At 43.5% G+C, this 23,559-nt stretch overlaps 1 protein-coding gene across 1 annotated transcript in view; it reads right to left on the reverse strand.

Moving 5' to 3' along the window:
- LOC138583119 (ATP-binding cassette sub-family A member 9-like) overlaps positions 1-23,559 on the reverse strand; it is a 2,601,648-nt gene that overhangs the window by 140,507 nt on the left and 2,437,582 nt on the right. Inside the window, exon 36 of the mRNA XM_069655079.1 lies at positions 21,394-21,534. Coding sequence (XP_069511180.1) covers positions 21,394-21,534 — 141 coding nt within the window. The remainder of the gene's footprint in view (positions 1-21,393; positions 21,535-23,559) is intronic.

Consider the following 23,559-nt stretch of genomic DNA (forward strand, 5'->3'; position numbering starts at 1 on the left):
TGTAGAACCCCAAAGGTTAATGCTCTCACCTTAGGTAAGTGAACGCCGTGCTCTCCATCTGCCTCGGGGCAGGGTGCTGTAACCAGTTTCTTCACTGGATAAGGGGAGCAGGCCTCTTGACTTCAGAGGACTGCTGTCCGTCGTTTACTGCACGAACGGTAAGTTTCGAGTAATTCCAATGTCTTTAAAGTCTTTAGTAATGATGTTTCTTGTTTTGCAGGGTTCCGGCGATGGCGGATGACGGGCTGAAGTGAGTTGAAGATGGAGCCCGTGTGATGAATAGAAGCGCCTGGACGCACGTAAGTAAGCGCTTGTTGCCTGCTTCACGATGCGCTCTAACTGCCTTTTTATTTTGCAGGTACAAGTTCGGAGCGGCTGCAGGGTGCCGAAATACCCACTGGGTTAGATGTGGAAAGGAGTAATGGCACGTGAGTATTAAAGTTCCCCAATGTCTTTAAACGCACCTTGTTTTGTCTTTCAGATGCGGGATGCAGCGCCGAAGGCCTCCGGAGCGTGCGAAGAGTTGGTAAGCTTTTGTCTTTCAGATGCCGGAATGCAGTGTGAAGACCTCCGGAGCGCACGAAGAGTAGGTAAGCCTTTGTCTTTCAGATGCCGGAATGCAGCGCGAGGCGTTGGTGACAGCCGATGGACCAGGTAAGTGAAGAGCTGTCACTGAAGACCGTAATGCTAACCTGTTCTTTCTTGTCTTTATAGGTGTTGCTGAAGACTGGATTCAGGATGGTAAGCCTTTTTCCTTAGGCCCAGGATCAGATGCAGAAGACACGATGAGCGTTCTGCTGCAGAGGATGCAGAATAACGCAAAGCAAGATTCATCCATCGGGTGTGGTTTAAATAGCCTCCTGTAGTGCTTAGTTGTCTCCTTCCACAGCCACGCCTAGGTAAGAAAAGAGTTCCTGCTTTCCAGAAGAGTTCCAGTGTTCTGAATCTAGGGAGTGGCTCCTGCCCCACCCAACAGGAAAAGTACTTCCAAACAGAAGAGGATCAGAGGCTCAACTGGCAGGCAAGTAAGCAGCATGGTCTGCTGCAGGTAAGTCCACCCAAGCATTATGAGCCCGGCGCTTCCAGCACTGGGACTGGGCATGTTTATGAGCCTGGTGCCACTGGCGCCAGGACTGCGTCCAAAAGGTCCCAATTGGGACTGGTTGGCACTCGGAACCTGGGTTATGGATCTGCTTCCAAGGGAGTTGGGAAAACCCTGACCTTTTGGAAGCAGAGATCATGACAGTACCCCCCCTCAAGGCCCCTCCCAAACCGGGCTTCTCCGGGGGTTTTGGCTTGTCAGGAAATGTTCGGTGAAATCTTTTGATTAGGCGAGGAGCGTGGACATATTCAGCAGGTTCCCAGGATCTCTCTTGGGGGCCGTAGCCTTTCCAGTCAATTAGGTAAAATAGTTTAGATTTGGAGATCTTGGAGTCCAGAATGCTTTTGACTTCAAACTCGAGTTCTTCATCAACTAGGATAGGTTTTGGAGATTTAGTTAGTCGGGTTTGAGGTTGCACCGGTTTTAAGAGACCGTGGAAGACCGGATGTATCTTCATGTGCGGGGGCAAGTCCAACTTGACCGCTACTGGGTTTCCTATGGTAGTGATGGAATAGGGACCAAGGTATCTTGGGTTGAATGTGCGTGGCCCTTTTAGAGGTAGATATTTGGTGGATAACCAGACTTGATCCCCTACTTGATATTGAGGGGCTTCCTTCCGATGTTGATCTGCTCCTTTCTTGTATTGTTCTTTAGCCCTTTGAAGGTGAGAAACAGCTTCCTTAAAGGCTTGGGTGATTGTAGAATGCAGGTAGTCTACTGCTGGTGTTTCAAGATCTTGGAGGGGATCCAACTCCGAGGTTCGAGGGTGACTGCCGTACAAAAGAAAAAACGGGGTTTTCCCAGTTCCCGAATGGAAAGAGTTATTGTAGGCACATTCGGCTATCCAAAGGATGTCTTTCCAAGTTTTTTCAGTTTGTTGCAGCATGCATCGTAAATACTGTTCCAGAGTTTGATTGGTCCTCTCGGTTTGTCCGTCGGTCTGAGGGTGGTGACTGGTCGATAGTCTCACATCAATTTGAGCCGACCGACAGCAACTTCGTCAAAAATGAGAAATAAATTGACTACCTCGATCCGAAATTAGAACCGAAGGAAAACCGTGCAGTCGGACGATGTTTTTGAGAAATTCTCGGGCCAGAGTTGCTGCTATTGGCAAGCCTTTGAGCGGAATGAAATGTGCCATCTTGGAGAATAAGTCCACGATTACTAGAATCGTATTGTATCCGGAGCATGGAGGTAGATCGGTGATGAAGTCCATAGAAAGCGTATGCCAAGGGCGAGGTGGGATGTCAATAGGGCGTAAGAGGCCTGCTGGTCTTTCCTTTTGACTCTTGTTTTGGGCGCATACTCCACAGGACATTATAAAGTCTCTGATATCTTTTTTCCAAGACGGCCACCAGAAGTAGCGCTTGATCTTTTCTGAGGTCTTGGCCATACCGGGATGTCCTTCCATTAAAGAATCGTGATAACAAGAGATTACTTTTTTCTGTAAATCTGTGCTTGGTAGGTATAATCGTTCTTGGAAATACAATAAGTTGTCCTTTACTGCAAAGTCCTTTCCCTGCAGATGCCAATTCTGTATGTCTGCTGGAGTTACAAGTTGCCTGGCTTTATCCTTAACTTCCTCTATGGATTCTGTGGCGATTACACCCAGAATTCTTTGTTCGGGAATGATTGGTACAGGTTTAGGGTTGGTCAAGTGTTCTTCCACTCCCATCCGAGAAAGGGCATCAGCTTTACCGTTCTTTGTACCAGGTCGATAGGTAATTATGAAGTCAAGCTCGGCAAAGAATAATGCCCAACGGAGTTGTCTAGAGGATTGGGCTTTTGCGGTTTTCAAATATTGCAGGTTTCGGTGATCCGTAATCACAGTAACGTTGTGTCGGGCCACCAGCAGATAATGCCGCCAAGCCTTAAAGGCAGACTTGATAGCCAGAAGTTCCTTGTCAGTAATCGTGTAATTGATTTCAGGAGGCGAGAATTTGCGGGACCAAAATGCCAAAATGCCACGGGATGCAACTGATTGGTTACCGGGTCCTTTTGTGATAGAACTGCCCCCATGGCAAGGCTTGAAGCATCAGTTTCCACGATGTAGAGGAGTTCGGGGCGGGGGTGTTTTAAGATTGGTGCAGAGATAAATTTAGTCTTCAAATCCTGGAAAGCTTGTTCCGCCTCGGTAGACCATTAAAAACGTTTGTTTTTCTTTAACAAGGCAGTGATGGGGTGGACTATTCGAGAGAATTCGGGGATAAACCTGCGGTAAAAGTTACCGAAGCCTAACATGCTTTGCACACCTTTTACGGAGGATGGTGATGGCCATTTGAGAACTGCATCGACCTTCTTTGAATCCAAACGCACTCCGCCAGGTGATAATATGAATCCCAAGAATTCAACTTCAGTCACGTTGAAAACACATTTTTCCAACTTAGCGAAAAGTTTGTGTTGACGCAATCTTTCGAGGACCATTTTCACGTGTTTCCGATGTTCAGATTCCGATGAAGAATAAACAAGGATGTCGTCAATGTAAACAACAACACACACATCTATGAGCTCTCTGAGGACATCGTTCATAAAATATTGAAAGGCGGCCGGGGCATTGCAAAGTCCGAAGGGCATGACCTGATATTCAAATAGCCCATACTTGATGCGGAAGGCCGTCTTCCATTCATCGCCCTCTTTTACTCATACCAAGTGGTAAGCTCCTCTAAGATCTAGCTTTGTATATATGCATGCTTTTCTGACTTGGTCCAGGAGTTCAGGGATCAAAGGTAACGGATATCTATTCTTAACTGTGATCTGGTTCAGGGAGCGATAATCTATACAAGTTCTAAGGTCTCCTTCCTTTTTTGGAACAAAGAACAAAGCTGAAGAAGCAGGGGACTTGGAAGGACGAATAAATCCATTTGCCAGGTATTGATCCAGGTATTGTCGAAGGTGAAGGTTCTCAGGCTCGGTGAGGGCATAAATTCTACTACAAGGAGGAGTAGATCCAGGTATCAGGTCTATCTGGCAGTCATAAGACCTATGAGGAGATAGAGAGTTAGTCTGATCCTTCCGGAAAAAATCGTGGTATTCTAGGTATTCGGGAGGTAACTGGGGAGTCTCTGAAGAAATTGCTGCCAGTGCAACACCAGGTGGAGGGTGACAAGTAGAGACACATTCTGGAAACTGGACCGTTCTTGCTCGCCAATCGATCAGAGGATTGTGTTTCTCTAACCAAGGTATTCCTAGAATAATCTGAAACTGAGGGGCCTTGATCACATCGAACACGATCTTCTCATGGTGTCCATCTTGACTTACTAGCGTCACCTCTTGAGTGGTATGGGTTACTGGCCCGGAGGCTATCTCCGTACCATCCACCGTAGTAATGACGTCCTTTACAGCCTTGGGACAAAGAGTTAGATTCATCCTCAAAACCATTTCATGATCCACATAATTGCCGATGGCACCGCTGTCGACGTAAGCTTCAATTGCATGTAATCGATCCGGATTATCAGGGCTAATGAGGACCATAGGTATCACGAAATGCGAGGTCACGGAACTGGTTTTCACGCTCGGCAAGAGGACCTCTATTCTTGTCGGGCGAGGTCGTTTCCCTGCTCAGAGTTTGTAACTTTGGTAACTGCAGCTCCTACTGCCTTCTTGGCAGGTTTCACCGGACAGTCTCGAAGAAAGTGCCCTGAGTTTCCGCAATAGAGGCATAATTGCAACTGTTTTCTCCTTTCCCGCTCCTTTTGTGTTAGAGGACCTTTCAGACCCCCTATTTGCATGGGTTCCCCGGAGTCTACTCCTTTGGAAGGAGTTGGCGGTTTGGAAAATACTCGAGCATCAAACTTGGAACGATCGGCCTTCCTGTTCTGCAGTTTGTGATCTATTTGAACGACTAAGTCTATATAGTCCGAACAATCTTGTGGGGGATTCACTACTTGGGCTAACACATCTTTGAGCTCTCCACGTAGACCTCTATAAAACAGCGTAATCCTTTTGTCCTCAGGCCATTGAGTTTCCACTATCAGTCTGTTGAAAGACGCAATATAAGCCAAAAGGTCTTGATTACCTTGTCGCAACGAAAGAAGCTCATTGTCCAAGGCCTGCCCCTGTGAATGTCTTGCGAACAATTTTTCCATACTGAGCTGAAAAGCTTGAAAATCATGGAGGACCGGATCATCCTGATTTACTAGAGGGATCGACCAGTCGGCCGCATTGCCACTAAGGTACGAAAGCACGAAAGCTACTTTAGCTTGATCAGTTGGAAAGGCTGCTGGCCGGCATAAGAAATGCAACCGGCACTGATTGATAAATACTGCAAACCTCTTTGGGTCACCAGAAAATCGTTCGGGCGGAGCCAGAGGTACATTTCCAGGTAGGTTGATCTGCACTGGATTCATAGAGGATGTAGAAGGAAGATTTCCCCCAGATGCGGGTAACGGGGTCTGTCCGGCTTGTGACTGTAGCAATTGTCTAGCGAGATCATCTGTTCGCTCCTTGGAAATAATCAGTTCCCTTCTTAGAGCGTTCGTTTCCTGACGGGCTGCATGCACTTCTGCCCTTAGTTCCCCAAGTAACTGGGCTAGCTGGTCGGTATCCGAGGTTTCCATAGCGCCTGGACGGGAGTTTTGTGGTAGGCTTTGCGTTCTGTAACACTCACCTGATTCCCGTAGAGGCGCCGGTCTTGACTGGGCGTACACCGTATCTTCAAAGGTGATGTGCAACACACGGCTGGCTCTTTGTGCTGGACCTCTGTGCACTGTATGTCTGACTCGAAGGGTAAGATGTCTGCAGATAGAAAATATGGGATTAAGGAACTGGGTTATTGAATGTCTCTCTCTTCTTCCCTTTCTCTTCTCCTGTAGAACCCCAAAGGTTAACACTCTCACCTTAGGTAAGTGAACGCCGTGCTCTCCATCTGCCTCGGGGAAGGGTGCTGTAACCAGTTTCTTCACTGGATAAGGGGAGCAGGCCTCTTGACTTCAGAGGACTGCTGTCCGTCGTTTACTGCACGAACGGTAAGTTTCGAGTAATTCCAATGTCTTTAAAGTCTTTAGTAATGATGTTTCTTGTTTTGCAGGGTTCCGGCGATGGCGGATGACGGGCTGAAGTGAGTTGAAGATGGAGCCCGTGTGATGAATAGAAGCGCCTGGAAGCACGTAAGTAAGCGCTTGTTGCCTGCTTCACGATGCGCTCTAACTGCCTTTTTATTTTGCAGGTACAAGTTCGGAGCGGCTGCAGGGTGCCGAAATACCCACTGGGTTAGATGTGGAAAGGAGTAATGGCACGTGAGTATTAAAGTTCCCCAATGTCTTTAAACGCACCTTGTTTTGTCTTTCAGATGCGGGATGCAGCGCCGAAGGCCTCCGGAGTGCAAAGAGTTGGTAAGCTTTTGTCTTTCAGATGCCGGAATGCAGTGTGAAGACCTCCGGAGCGCACGAAGAGTAGGTAAGCCTTTGTCTTTCAGATGCCGGAATGCAGCGCGAGGCGTTGGTGACAGCCGATGGACCAGGTAAGTGAAGAGCTGTCACTGAAGACCGTAATGCTAACCTGTTCTTTCTTGTCTTTATAGGTGTTGCTGAAGACTGGATTCAGGATGGTAAGCCTTTTTCCTTAGGCCCAGGATCAGATGCAGAAGACACGATGAGCGTTCTGCTGCAGAGGATGCAGAATAACGCAAAGCAAGATTCATCCATCGGGTGTGGTTTAAATAGCCTCCTGTAGTGCTTAGGTGTCTCCTTCCACAGCCACGCCTAGGTAAGAAAAGAGTTCCTGCTTTCCAGAAGAGTTCCAGTGTTCTGAATCTAGGGAGTGGCTCCTGCCCCACCCAACAGGAAAAGTAGTTCCAAACAGAAGAGGATCAGAGGCTCAACTGGCAGGCAAGTAAGCAGCATGGTCTGCTGCAGGTAAGTCCACCCAAGCATTATGAGCCCGGCGCTTCCAGCGCTGGGACTGGGCATGTTTATGAGCCTGGTGCCACTGGCGCCAGGACTGCGTCCAAAAGGTCACAATTGGGACTGGTTGGCACTCGGAACCTGGGTTATGGATCTGCTTCCAAGGGAGTTGGGAAAACCCTGACCTTTTGGAAGCAGAGATCATGACAGGAGCGTGGCTGCTCGCCTTTGAGCCCCCTCCCACTCAAACAGAAGTCCAAAAGGGCAAGTCCACTTGTATGTTATCTCTTTCCTGGTCAGCTCTTTTAGTACCAGGCCCATGTTCCTCCTTTTTATTAACGTGCTGTTTGCGAGGTCCTGAAACAGGGATATTGTTTGCCCTTTGTACAGCACCGGTTCCCGGTGCCTGGCCTTCCGCAGAACCACCTCCTTCTGCCTGTATCTTGAAAATGCAGCCAAGACATTGCAAGGCCTAGTGTTGGGGTCCCTGGTAGGTCGGTCCACTCTGTGGATTCTGTCAAGCTCTATTGACTCTGGGGCCCCTTTGCCTAAGACGTCCGCAAATATACGTTGGGATTCCTCCTTCAGATCCCGGTCTGACACCGATTGCGGTAACATTTTGATCCTGATATTGACCCTTCGGGATCTATTCTCGAGGTCCTCGACTTGTGCTTCCATGTTCCGTGTAGCGATGTCCAACCGGTCTATAGCCTCACTGTTTGCCGTGTTGTCCCTTTCGGTTTCCTGGAGACCGCTCTCCAGCAGGTCTGTTCTTTCCCCTAAATGAGCCATTTTTTGTCTCATCTCTCCTAGAGCCATATTGAGTTCAGTTCGCATCAGCTAGATCAGCTCTCCCAGCCGGGGCGCACCACTCCAGCTTCTGCGCTGGTCCTGAAGCCCAGCCTCCAGTTGCAGGCTCCTCACCCTCTCCGTTTTTCTTTTTTTTTTTAAAGGTGCTTCAACAAAAAATAAAACGACGTTTATTTAGTATTTATTTTGTTTTTTTTAATCTTCCTTTCCTCCTTATGTCAGCCTCTCAACAGCATCCCTCAGATTCCCAAAAAAACGAGCATTCCCCAGAATGGACAATGAAACTCCATCAGCATTAAAAAAAATTGCACATTAAGGCAATCCATTTTGTCATAAAACATATTCACACGGCACATAACTACAACAATGCCTTTATTGACATGCAACCTTCCAAGATTTTGCTGGGGATTCAAAACATTTGGCTGACTACATAGCTATTTCCAAAAACACCACCTTTGCATATGGAAACATTTGCATTACTCTCTCCACGAAGGACTCCAAAACAGGAATCAAACTTGGGGCACTGATGTACCCCAAATATTCTCCTCCACATTGCGCCAACAAGATGTCTGGACTACCAAAAGTAGACATGTTTCTAGAAACAGAAACCAGTTCCTCCAAATTGCATCTAGGCACACTCCACCACAAAACCTCCATGCCTCGAAACCCAAAATCTGCAGAAACACCACTTGATTTTGAATACCTCTCTAGATCACCAACAGACCTAACACCAAGTACCCATACACAATGGGCTTCATTACACGGACGGCGGTGGATCAAGGTGCTATTATGTCACAGTTTAGACAAACTTTATAAAGGATACAGTCGTGTAAAGGATACAGTCAGCATCCACTTTCGGGAAGCCCTTTCCGCTCTGGGGTAGCTTGAACGTGCAGTGAACCAGATTCTTCCGGGACACCTTGCGCGTGATGCTAAACAAGACTTCCCCCCCAAGAGCATAGCCTGTAGGAATTTAATAATAACTAACAGGCCAGGGCTTGAGTGAAAAGGCAGGAGCAGCGACAACAGAGCTAAGGGAGCAAACAAAACAATGATTCAATAGGATGAACTAGGGTTATCCAAAAAGCAGCGACCAGCCACCCACAATTACCCTCTCTTACCTGCTTAGCCAGAAAGATATCCCACAACCTTATGTGAGTCCAAACACACCACGAAAACCAGGTGATGCAGGAAGAAGGTCCCAGTTGGTCGAAGTTAGTGTAGAGGTTCACCTAACCCAAACGGCACGAGGGCGCCGCTAATGTCCAAAAAGAAATCCCTTGTTCAATTCAGCAAAGCGTCCCTGAAGTGATGGTAAGCAATCCAGGTAGCGACCAGTAGAATCAGGAAAGCGTCCATATAGTCACGTTGATGCGTAGAGTGATGTGTCTTGTGACGAAATGAAAAGTACCATTAAACAATCCAGAATGCGTAGAATATTGAAGGGGAATTAGGAAGTCCGTGGAGATAGCAGCCAGAGATAAACAAAGCTTAATTTGAAGTTCAGTGATGAGGAAGCAAATCCGAAAACGTCACAACAAACAGGAGCAGGAGAGAGCAATCCGTATACAAAGCCAGGGGTCCGATTACCAAAGGGAAAACAGTCGAGGGTTTTAGCGCCAGAAATGGTAAGGGAGGAGACGTATGGAATAGTCCGTAAAGCAAGAGCCGGGTCCAGGAGATTTCAGAAAACAGGATAACCAGAATCGGGCACTTCAACTAACTGCTTAGTTTTAGGAGCACCCGTGGCATGGACAATCTGAGTTAAATACGAGTCTCTTTCCCAGGACGTGAGACGCGTTGTTGGCGTGTCATGTGACCGCAAAAAGGGGGAATGCTGGGAAATGTAGTGCGGCGTGTCCCGCGGCTTGGAAATAGTCGCCAAGGCAACTTCCACATGGAAACGGATGACCCCAGTCGTCCGTGTGCAGGAACGCGGGGCATGACATATTAGCACCTTGGTCCATGCCGGTAAAATACCGGCACCGCCTTGGAGGAAAGGGGAATTACCACCCTATTCCAAGGTTGGTGGGGCGGTAATTCCCCCTTCCCCCATTGCCCTTCCCCATTCCCATTTTTGCCCCATAGGGCATAATGGGAATGGGGAAGGTGCTAATTACGGCACCACAAATTGCAGTACCGTAATTAGCTCCCTGGTCCCTTTGCGGGTTGGTTTTTAACGCCTGCAAAAAGCAGGCGTTAAAGTCTCCAACCCACAAAGGGACCTCGTAATCAGGCGGTAAGGGTTAACGGTCACCGGTACCATTAACAGTGACCGTTAACCCTTACTGCCTACCATGTAATGAGGCCCAATATCCTGCCATCTTCACCATACAGCCAACACGGCAATGTAAAAAAGTATAACCCTCTGTTACTCTAAGTCAGACCCTTAACACCTGATTGTATAATCCCCATAGTACACTCCCATTTCCATGACAAGCATAACCTACAGATGCTAACAATTTACTGCATTTTTCAAGTTTCCATCCGAAAGCCATGCTTCAGAGCCTTCCATATAGCCAGATCCTGAGACTCAAAATAATAATTTCTGAACCAGAAAGATTGAATATGGAGTGCTCTACACTCATTGAAAAATTTAAACAAAGAGGATTCCCTGATACAGTACTGAATGAGGCAAAAAATAGATAACTTAACGTGACAAGAACAGACCTATTGAAACCTAAATCTCGTGATAAAGATATCCCTTTACTATTCATATCCAAATGTTCCCGCCAAAGTTTTGAAATCAACAAAAGCATCAAGAAACATTGGGCCATTCTACACAATGACTCATCGCTTCTGAGATTGTTTCCTAAGGCACCAATGATGTGCTTTAAAAGAGGTAAAAATCTGAGGGACAAACTAATTAAAGCAGAAAGACCACCTAAAGAAAACCAGTAATTCCTGACTACCCAGAAGACGGGTACTTACCCATGCCTTAACTGTACACACTGCAATAACATCACGAGGGGTAACATGTTTTCCCACCCCCGAACAGGCAAGAAAATAGAAATCCACGATTACTCTACCTGCTTGACACCATGGGGTAATCTACACGATCAAGTGCCCTTGTGTTAAACTTTACGTAGGTCAAACTATGAGACCTGCTAAGGAACGTTGGACAGAACATAAATCGAACATACGATGTAACAACCAACGATCCCCAGTGGCAAGACACTTTAACTCTGAACACCATACAATTGCTCAAATGAGATTCCAGATCCTTGAGGTTGTAAAAAAAAAACCCTAGAGGGGGCAATTATAACTCTATGCTTCTCAGAAGAGAATTATTTTGGATCAATTATTTGGATACTATACATCCTAAAGGATTTAACGAAGAGCATTCGCTCAATTACTTTCTGTAAGTCACCCATCTTAACATGATTGGTAATAGGACTTGAATTTGTAACACTGCATTGGTTTTAAGTCTATTTAGCGATTTGTTCATTTTATTTTGTGTACTCATCAGTACTGAGCCATGGAAGTGGGAGCATTTCTCGACATCTAATACTACCAAGTATGTGAATTGCACACCCTCTGATACAACATATTAGACTACAGGATGTTGACGATACCTTTAACTAAGTATACCTATCAAAAAATCAATGATGTTTTTTGTTAAAAAATTAATGTTGTAATAATTGTCCTCGGTACTAACCTGAATAATATCCAATGACGAATGGTCAGTGAAAGTCTATTTGTTAACAAAAAATCAACTTATGCTGTGATCAACTCAGTTACTCTGTTAGGTGAACTTACATGTGTTTTATCTTTCACAAAACTATATTGTTAAAAAGCTTGTGGGCTTTGGATTCTGCAACATCATTGACTACCACTCTGGAATACAGAGCGCCTCTACGGCCTCTCCCTCCCTTTTACATCACTCGTCTGTCTGACTGCCCTATGATTTGTTCCTCATGAGGCATCTGTTGTCTCGGCACTCTCTACATTAATTTATAGATAACTCTATATTAAGATCATTTTCGGAATTTCATATTCTTAATCGTTCAACTCATTTCAGTTTACCACCTTGCATGGTAACTACATATTCAATCTTTCTGCCCATCTATACCTTGCATCGCGTTGCGAGGCAATATATAACTACCTTTGTTACCAATACATTTAAATATGGCCGCCTCTTTACTTCTTTATGAACATTGGTTGTCCCTCTTTTATTTTTACGAGTCCAAGCGTTTGCATTGGACTACACGATTCACGTGTTCCGTATTACCCACTTTAAATATGGCGGACACCGTTACCATGGTAACCCTCGCCGATGCCTTTTCACACATTCAGCACAGCACCTCCGATCCTGCGGCAACAGGTAAGAAACAGCACATCTGCAATAGAACGAATAGGAGGGTAGAGACTCTCCATTCAGCATCTTTCTAAGAGCATGTTTATAAACTTATCTTTTGTTACTTACTTCTAGCCTGAATACTTTATTATCGATCTAGGACTGTGTCCGTTTGTACCCGCTTGCAGTAAAACTCTGGTCACGTATCGAAATATGGTTTTTCTGGCTTCGTACCCAGATGACTGCTTGATACGCTAAAATCTACTCTTATCCATTCTCTGGGTATGTCTACCATTTTCTTTTTAAACTCGACCTTCTATCCTCACGTTTTTTACCTACCAATTTATATAGTGTATACATTATCCTCATTTGCCTCTACTATTTTTTTGTAGATGTTCGTTTTCCTTAAACTCTCCCACTTTTGGGGTAACTACGTGCAATGTGGACTGTCACCCATGGTTAGTGGTGATGAACACAATACACTGCCTTTAATTGGACTGACGCCTAGTACGAGAACAGTGTAAGTTAGGTGTACTTTATTATTTGACCTACTTAATGTGCACCAATATTATGTGGAGATAACAACCTTTGCTCTATCCCAATTGGGCAATGTGGTTATGTGGACCTACATTAACTTAATGATTACATTTGAAATCATATGACATATTCTCCATGCTAATGCTTTGTTAGACATTTTTCTTTGACATTATTCTTTGATACCAGTGTCCCCTTTACTTCTATGTTTTTCAGATTGAGCTAACCCCTATAGACTTGCCTACTCGGGGCTCTACGCGAGTGATTGGTAGGACCTTTTCTTTGAAGCAGCCGCGTGTATCGGCTTTATGCATTATCCCTTCCTCTTTTTGGGAATATAAAGATCATATTTCACCACTCTACTTTGCACTACCAGGTAACTTTGACCATTTCCTCTTTTTTTCAGCTTCTTTACTTTCAACTGTTCATTCGGCTTTGTGGTCAATGTGTTGCAAGAGATCTTTCCCTACTCAGGCTTTATGTCTCTCTCGAGATAGTCGTCAAATTGCACAGATTGCATGAATTGTATTAGGATTTCAGAGATATTGTGATGATTTCAATTTATGCAAGAAAAACATAGGTTAATTACAACACATTAGCATTGTTAATGTTGAAACCCTAGAAACAGTGATCTGTTTGATTTCTCTATGTAGACTTTTTTTTCAATTTCAATGTTATTATTAGGCACCGTACCTTTTGTTATACCCTTTCTTTTTTTTGTAATATATACATTTGTTTATAGTCGGTTTAGGCCTAAGAAGAAGAGGAGTCCATCCTCGAAACGCGTCCCCATTTGAAAACAGACTTCAGGTAGCATCTCTCCAATGTGTTCCTCCTTTGTAATAATCTTGTGAATGTGCCTGTTCTTTTATTTAAATGTGCTATTGAAAGCAAAATACATACACGCATGTGTTTTACAAAACTTGTTATGATTGAATGTCATTATTAACTCATTATAATTACTATCCTTAGGCCATAGTAGTTGGTTTAGCCAACACATGATAGTGTGCAGGGGACGTGAGGGTTCATAGTTTGAACCTTCTTTTTCTTCATTTGTTATTTGTGGAGGTCTTGTGCTAGGATCTCAGTCCTCCACCGCACCTTAAATTGTTTTGATAACATTATCTACTATTCCTTTTACTTTAAAAAAAGTTTTTCACATTAGGAGTGCACCAATTTTGGAGTCGCTCATGCTGACAAGTCCTGGATGCAGAACGTGTGGTCCACGGACTACCACGGTGTCCGCGGATCTCGTAAGATAGGGGCAACCTTTCTTCCCTTTCCACTTAACTCTTTGCAGCACTCCCTCATTGGGTACTGTTAAGCAGTCTCACACCCATCCACCAATCACATCCAAGACCTCTACATCTAACTCTGTCATCGCAGTTCAACACTGCAGGTGTACTGTTGAACACTCAGAGTACAGGTCTCCTGTGATTCCCAAACATTTGCATCCAAAAGTACTGTAAAACTCTCCAAGATTTCTACTTGCAGATTCATCCACATCTACACCCATCAACACAAACCACAGGTATGCATATATTTTGTAATGCAGACAGAAAACAAAAAGTGCATGTATGTTACCAAAGCATAGCAAGCACATAGAATTGCATGCATATGAACAGGGTGCCTGACACTTACTATGCATAACATAATCAATAATCATACTCTCCTTTGTCCCATGACTTAACATCAAGTGGCACTTACTTACAATGTGTGCTTTCAAAGTTTTATTTTTATGCCCACTTGCTCAAAAGCGGCACACCACATATTTAAATTTAGCAGTGCTGTCTGATTTTTTGTAAAAACACACATTGGGAACATCTGTACAGCACGTTCAAGTGCCAGATCCTATGTGAAACTTCAATATATTGCCACAACATGCATGACTTGCCCTGTCACCCACTGTAATGTGCAAACTGTTACTTTCTTCTTTTCTTCTGCCACTTTTACAATCACTCCTCCCACTAACACACCTGCTGTGAAATGACCTGAATGCACATAGACAATGAAAACTGCATGTGTGTTACCAAAGCATAACAAGTACATATATTGCATGCATGTAAACAGGGTGCCTGCCACATGCTCTGTATAACCAACTAAATAATCATACTGTCATTTGTACCATCTCCGCACATCAACTGACAGTTACTTACAATGTTGTTTGCTTTCACAGTTTTCTTGTACTGCCCACTAGCATAACAGCTCTAAACGACATATTTCAATTTCACCACCACTGCCTGTGATATTTTTTATAAAACACTGTATTGAGACCATTTCCACACTCCATGCAAGAGCCAGATCCTATGTCAAATGGCCAGAATGCACACAGAAAAGGAAAACTGCATGTACATTAGGATAGCATGCCAATCACATGCATTGCACAATTGACAAAATGCACCATTGGAAAGAAAGCAAAGAAGTGCATATGTACATTGTAAACACTGCTATCTATACATTTGCATATATAAATGCAACAACTGAAAATAATGTGTGCACTAATATAGAAATCATCTATGTGTCAGAAACTTAACAAAATGCAACATACAGTAATATTCTCCTTTGTAATCTCTACATCTTTCTGCCCTTTTTTTACTCTACTATAACTTCCACTACTCCATTTCCATGCAGCCCCATAGGCAACAGATATCACTGCAGCACTAGCCCCCATACCAACAATGCTAATACTCCCAAGTCCCTGAGTACAATTGCACACACAGACTAACTCTTCTTGCCAACAAGTCCTCCTACAACAGAATGTTCTACTACTGTTATTAGTGTACCATTAACACACATGCCCACTCACTTCCTTCTTTTGCAATTTCAGTGAAGAACTGCCTGCTGAAAGCCAGTGACATCTCTGCTAGAAGATAAAACTCATAAGAAACCTACTCTTGACATCTAAAACAGTAAGTGCAGTACTGTTGTAGTGTTCTGCTTGTCACAGTGTAGTGTTGTTGCATTGTAGCCTAGACAATGTTATGTAAGTCCACGGCAGTAGTTTCACCCTTACTCATTGCACCTTGCTAGGTGCACTGTTTCTATTATCATCAAAACACCATGCACACTAGACCAGATCTTTTCGTACAAGAACACACACACACATAGCACTACAACCTTCCCAACCAACACTAACAACCATAGGCACAATTACACTCCTATGTATATATATACCTTATACTCATATTCATACACTCATCCACAGTAAACACAAACACATAGCACAACTTCCAAACCCACACTTTCCTTTTATGTCCAACAGACACAAGACAATGCCTACCAAAAACCAACTCTGCAAAAAACAACGCAGAAACAGAGTACATGAAACTCAAACCAAGCAAAAAGCCCATCCACCTCTAGCAGACTTCGTACAAAACGTTCAAACAAAACAGCTAATACAGTCACTAAGCAAAACAGAACCAGGTTGCAGGATAAAAATTTGACTTCTCTTTCAAAATCTAAAACTAAAACTAAACATATTAATAAGAATGTAACTACCATTAGTACAAACACTACATCTACCAACAGTAACTTAGCTACAAGTAAGCATTCCAAAAAAAAATATTTTACCAAAAGGTTTCCACCATAGAATCATTCAGAACCTTATCAAAACAGGGGAGAAATCACGCTCCACCCTTACAACTTACCGCAGAAAACTGATCGTGGAAGCTCTCATAGACAGTGCAATGCTCCTCAAAAGGAAATTATTTATATTAGTTTTAAACAGAATAAAACCACTTAAAAAATGTATTAGTAAACTACAGAAAGTACTTTGCAACCGACGCAATATCAGTATAGATACCTTTGAATATATCTGTGCAGGTGAGTGGATTCAAACCACCAGCACAGAGCCATATTTCAATGAAGAGGCATACTAACAAGAGCAAACAAACCCAATTGCTATACATAGCAGTGGGTTAGGGTATGAAAAGGTAGACAATACCATTATGGAAGAAGAAACGCTTATCCCCAACAAACTTACAATAAACTCTCCATTCCACCGAACCAATACGTCCTGTATACAAATGGCCGTGCACCTCAATGTGCAACGTACGCAAACAATCTTTCAAGTCTTTGCAGCAGTTCCTCAATCAGTATGTGAAAGCCAAAGACAAATAAAAAATTTAAATATTACAAACTATGGACTCCTGTCCATTGCGCAAACACACAGGACTACAAGGACATTCATTAGCCTGCATTTCTGGAACTGCTTGCAAAAGCACCTTCCACCACATCAAAATGTTAGCAACACACCATTCTACTGTACGAAATCTTGTTCAGAGACTATACTATGCAAAAAGCCCTGCTTTAGCACTGGAGCATGTAAATGACAAACTCCTACATGGTACAGCCAAATAATTGCTCGAAGAAATATACCACATCCAAAACAAATATTTTGGAACTGAAGGGCACTTACAAAATGCAGTAACTTTAGAAAAGAGTACCGACAACCTTGCAGATGTCAACCTTCTATTACGAACATACAGAAAAGAAATAGCAAAGTTTAAAAGCACATCTGCTGAAGTACCAAATCAAGTATGTGTGTGTTGCCGCAGAACCTTTTACATAAAGAGCACCAAAACTATAGATATAACATACAAAATAGAAGACAATGAGCAATCCCAGTGGCTCCAATTAGCTCTCTATCCTATAGCAGAAAACAAATGCGGAATTACTAACCCCTCAATACTTTGCACACACTGCACTGCAAAACGTGACAATAACCAAATGCCTTCATGGGCTATCACTAATAACTTTGAAATATTCCCAGTGCCAAAACCACTCCAACAACTTAACTTGTATGAGAGCATTATAATCTAAATAGTGCATCCATTTTAAGCGATAATACGCCTTCAACCAAAAAAACGGAAACTGCCTCCCTCTGAATTACTGAAAGGCATTTAGAACAAGAATCAAGTGGGAGAAATGTAAAGGTAAAGAAATAACTAACGAGTCACAATTGAAGTGATCAAGAGAAACAGAAATGGAATTGTGCGGCTGAATTTTGTAAAGATTGTTTTGTGTTAAAACAAAAACCAAATTTAAAAAATTAAAAAAAGAAAGGCATTTGTGGTAAAGTAGTTTATTTGCCATTAAATCTCAAAGAAAATATAGACCCTCTAGGAGTGCAACGGCCAACAGATCAATCTTTGATTATCCTAGTGAATGGTGTACCTACAAAAGACTAAATAAATTGGCAGCAACTAGTAGACATAAACACTGCCCCCTACCTTAGATGTAACACACGCGCAACATCTTCCGCTGTCCACCTGCCCCTCCATATGAGTGCTTGGTGCCACTTCCCTCATTTCCCTCCCCAACTTACTTGTTTAACCTCTCCTGCAAAAAATAAAATAAAAAAACAACAAAAAAAGATTCCTTTAGGAACCATCTTTCACATTTAACAAATGGAACAAAAAAAAGAAGCTTATAGATTCCATCTACTTTACATTTCCCAGTAAAGTACATAGACTCAATAAGATTTTCCAACATTTCCATTAGCATTTTGTGTTATGCTAATGGGAATAATGTGGCGTTCATCCCCCATTCCAGGGACTGGGATAAAGGCCCGGCAGCCCAGGTTATGGGGCCAAGCGAACCAAGGGTGGATAATGGGGCACCGGACAGTTGTCCCCTGTTCCAACCCCTGCAACGTGGGATGATGGCCATTAGCAGCCCGGGTTGCCAAAGTGCTAACCCAGAGTGCTAAAAAAAAGATTTTTCTTCCTACAGTAGGATGCCCGCAGTGTCCCGCTGTAGGAAGCAAAATCCTTTCCCAAGATGGCCACCACGAGAAGGCAAGGCGGGGCTCCATACAGAGCCCCTCTTCCCTTTCTATGGCGGCATGCAGAAGGCGAAAAGAGAACCCTGTGACCATATTAAGCTTCCACATACCAACTGCCATGTAACAATTTTTTTACAAATCTTTTCCATTAACATTTCCCTTATCCCCAATAATTGTACACAATGCTCCTATAAATGCACATATGCATTATGCAGTGAGAGAAGTGCATAAATAGAAGGGGCAGTATGGTTGGGCAAGTGCTCATGGGAACCCTGAGGGAAATGCTATGGTATGCCAAGGTGGGACGTTACTGGGTAACTACTGGAGCAGAGGAGTCCCAAGGTTGGGACGCATCTTAACCATAACAGCCCTTTAACAAAGTTGTTTCTGTCAATGTAATAGATTTTCATAAGGGAAATGTTTCATGGTGTTACATCACTGTATATAAGTTATTGATAATTTTGCTTTTCACATATATGAAAGTATCTTTAAGAAACATATTTTGTGAAGCACATACTTATGTCTGTTGCTATCAGCAGTGCATGCTGGCGATGGAAATCATAGTTCAATTGCCTATGGCATAAGGTTCCACCATGACCGCAGCCGAACCAAACCACCTCTATTATTCACTACACCTACCCTGCATCCTAGTTCAGTGTCCACTATACCATAATAATGTAAGAAATGGGCAGTGCTTATGGCTTGCAACCATGACCAGTCTCCAAATCCATTGCTGGTCACTTGTGGTCATGCCATGACCCGAACAATCTAGCCACAGCCCATGGCCACTTGCTATACCTCAGTCACAAAAGGTATATCACTATTTTTTGTACCTACATTATGACACTTGTCAAAAAATAAAACATGGACACATTTGCAAAACCATGCTTTCAGGCCCTTGCCAATGCTCCTTAAATGAGTTTGCTGGAAATCCACCCACGTTTTATTTTTTCAAAAGAGTCAAAATGTACCTACATATAATAGTCATATAACTTAGCCCCCACTGATAAAATCCATTCAGACCTTGCACAAAAATTCAAGGTTGGGTCTATAATCATTCTGAAAACCTTTGTCCACATTGGTCAAATGGCAACAAAGTTGTAAGGCATCTAAAAATGTTGAGACCCCCCTCAAATGTTGCCCCCTCTTGACAAAATCACACCAAACATTGCAACAACATTATCTGGATCTAAAATCTTTTTGCAAACCTTTGTGCAGATTTGTCAAATGGCACCCTATTTATAAGCCTTTGCAATATTTTGGGACCCTCCCTCTAATTGTGTTGCCTCTTGACAAAAACAGCACCACACTTTGCAAAACTATTCGGTATCGGGTCTAGAATGAAATTCCAACATTTCATGCAGTTTCACTGAGTGGCGCCAAAGTTATAAGCCATCCAAAAACTGCTTTTCACCAACACTGTAATGCACAAATAAGCATAGGTGCACCCGAGCATCTCTGATTTTCGCGAACATCCCAGGACTGCCTCAGACTGTACGCGGAAATCGGAGAAGAAACACGCTCATCTTAGGCTTTTTAAGGCCATATCCCATCCCATCCTCATCACCTCCTCCCAGACATATTTTCATTAGTTTGACAAGTGCAATGTTGTGCTTTTTAACATGATTTTACTGCGATGTCTGCGGACACCAGGCGCTGTCCGCAAATCCAACATGGTGAGCGTTTCCCGAAAATATGACGTACCACACACTTTTCAACATCCAATCAGCGGACGCATCTGATGTCTGCGGATCTCATGTCGGCCTCTGGGCCAATCGGAGGACCCTTCCACGGACCAAACAGGTGAGTGAGTCCGTGGACTGAACTCAGATATTTCTCATTTCTTTTTTACCTACATTTTGGTTGTTTTAAAAAAAACTACTGGAAGGAGTTACACCCAATTTATTTAGCGGTTTGGGCTGTAGGCATTAGCAAATATTTTTCCATTGCGTCTATGGGAAAAAGAACACACATTTTGGGATTCCCCTTTAACTTTTCCCCCCCTTAGCAAAACCTCACCAAACTTCGCAGGATAAATCAGATGGAGCCATATACCTTTTTTGAAAAGTGTCGTGAGTTTTCCTTTTGGGGGCGGGGAGTTATAACCCATCAAAAAAAGTGCTCTTCCTACCGCAGGCCCTGTAATACAGAGGGATAGAGAGAGAGATAAGGCGAGGGGGTATCTAGGGGACGGACATGGGATAAAGGGTGTGGTACGGCCAGGGTATGTAGGGGACGGACATGGGATAAAGGGTGTGGCACGGCCAGGGAAAAGGGGCTATGCAGGGAACCCACCCATTAAAAGAAACAAGCAAATGATCAGAAAGTACCAGATACTGCAACAAAGCAAATAGTGTATCAATAGGTTTAAGAGTGCAAGGGCTATAACCAGGGTAGCGGGCATCACCACCCAGTAGGACTCGCCAATCTTTTCATTATTGCTATTAGTCCCCCGACCTAGTGTTCTTTGAGCTAATGCCCATTTTGTGATTAAAAGAAATGGACTGTGCTAAACATACATTCTGTGTGTTTTTGTACAGAAAATGAGGCTGCCATGGAAATGACACCTGGGTGGTCCATGTGGAGCCCAGCGTCAGTATCCATGATGGTACGTGTGAGGCTCACCCAATATGGCCTCAGTTCCAGTCACTGGGTGTTTCCACAGTGTACAATGCACTAGCTTATCCCACATGCACTCACTTTCCCCTTATTTCCAGCACTGTGTAAATCCTATCCTTGACTGACCTCGAGAGTGGGTGCCCAAGAACAAATTCCTGTAGTGTTCCATGCAACTATTCTAATCCATTTGTTCGGCCACTTAAATCAAACTCACAAAACGGATTCTTTAAATTAGGGTGCATACCCACCACACAAGCCGCATAGTTATCGTTTGAATGTTTAGGCCTTGGAAGAACTGTACTATGTTCATGTTCTGTGCTCTGAAGTATCTTCTATACATATGATGCCTTATACAAAAGCAAAGAAATAAAATAAAACCTCATTTTGGAACAGAACTATCGGTTACCTTTCTAGCCGTGCAGCATGAGGGAAGATCTTCAAGATATTCTTGTGAAGAACATCAACTTGCTGCAAGTCTCGGACTTTGATTTGCAAGAAGTAACCTTTTCCAAATGTACTCTTCAATTGCTGGATGGATCCAATGCATCTGCAGATAAGTACAGTTCTGAGTAAGGCAACCCCTACAAGTAAACGACTCAAGTAACAAACATGCCTTTACAAATGCAGTCCCAACCTTCTTCCACATGATATGATATGATGGTTTATTTATATAGCGCCTATACACAATGTGTTCAAAGCGCCTCAAGACAAGGGAAAATACAACCACATTCTTACAGGCCATGAACACTAAGGATGTGAAATTAACTATCGTACTCAGCCTGACGACATTTCACAAAGCGCAAGAGCTAAGACATAGATAAGGAAGGGAGAGGGAGAGTGGGAAGGAAACGGAAACAGACAGGCGACTACCGTACTAGGCCTGACGAAATTTCTGGTAGAGCCGGAGAAAAACAAAAGGTGAGGGAGAGGGAGGCAGAAAGGGAGGGGAGGAACAAAACAAGCGACTATCGTACTAGGCCTCATGACATTTCAGATAGTGCTAGAGGGGTTGTGGGGAGGAAAAAAACAGTAATGGGAGGGTGGAGGAAACAGATGAGGTTGCTATCATATTAGGTCCAGGGACAACTTTGATAGAGTAAGTGCATAGAAGAAAGTAAGGGGAGGAGATAGGAAAAAGGAGAAGGGAAAGGAGGAGAGAAAAGAGAGTAAGCAGTCAAAAAGAGTGGAGAAGCAAGAGTGGAGAGCGAATACAATTGCAGAAGTCAGTAGTAACACATAATGTTGCAAGCCAGGATACAAGATGAAGATGGGAGCATCATGATTCAGGGCCACCATGAGTACAAGATGCAAAGGAAGTCCAGCATGAGAGTTGAGAAGAGTGACGCACCGTGAATGAATGAAGTCCATAAAAGTCAAATCCAGCATTGGCCACAAGACAGTGATGGTGAAGGAAGGCACCAGGTGGGCGGGGCTTGCTATGTGGTGAAAAAGAGCAGCAGGCAGGAAGGTACCAAGTGGGCGGGGCTTAGGCCAGGTGACCTAGATCCACTTGCACCTGCTCCCCATCTACAAAGGAAAAGAAGCTGGAGGGCTCCTTAAGTAGGGAAACAGAGAGGCAAGCAGGAAGGCACCAGGTGGGCGTGGCTTGCTAAGTGGTGAAAAAGAGCGGGAAGCAGGAAGGCACCAGGTGGGCGGGGCGTGCTAAGTGGTGAAAAAGAGCGGCTTACAGGAAGGCACCATATGACATATGACAAGCATATCCTGGTAGATAGCTCACGAGTTAAAGACTTCCCTCGGACATAGGGCACTTGTTTTGCTCTGCATCTCACTCTATTTCCCGGACTCTTTCTTTGTGGGTGAGAGTTGCGTAGTCAGAGCTAACCCAGCCATTGCTTGCAGATGACCAGAGGAAAAACAGATATCTTAGGGGGAGGAGCTGTCCTTTCTTGAAAAACCAGCTATTGAAAAAAAGGAAACCATCTAATTGTACTAACTCTCTTTTGCCTCTGTTTCTGTTTCAAGGTCTTCCCCTTTCTCTATCACTGTCTCTCTGTGCTTTCGCTTTATCGCTCTCCTACTCTATATCTTTGTCTCTTTCATTGTGGGAAAGAGTCGAGTAGTCAGGCATGTTTTTACCAGAGTAACCCGACCATTGTTCACAGCTGCACAGAAAATAAATGATATATCTTGTTTGGGGAATGAGGGATGGTGGTATTGTGTTTTGTTTTCCAACATATCTTTTTATAAATGGGAAGTATTTAATTTACTAACATTTTAAAGTACCTCTTTTTAAAATGATACACTGTATTCATAATAAAAATGTCACATTTTTCTTTGTGTCTTACTGAGCAAAGTACATTGTCAAAACCTAGACTAACCATATACATTTGTTTATGATAGAGCGTTCCCATTCTAAGGTGGTACACTTGTATTGCACTGTTTCGAAATACCCGTAATGAGTAAAAGGAAGGCGAAGACTAGCACCAGTATGTGTATGTGTTCATGCCTGCAATGCATGACTTCAAAGAGCATTTTGGGTGGTGCAAAAGAACGAACACACATCTTTATATTTGACACATGTTGGTGAAAAAAAGAGTTGTTTTCTTGAATT

Source organism: Ambystoma mexicanum, chromosome 3q (genome assembly GCF_040938575.1).
Source record: "Ambystoma mexicanum isolate Mex_15411 chromosome 3q, UKY_AmexF1_1, whole genome shotgun sequence".
Taxonomy (NCBI): Eukaryota; Metazoa; Chordata; class Amphibia; order Caudata; family Ambystomatidae; genus Ambystoma; species Ambystoma mexicanum.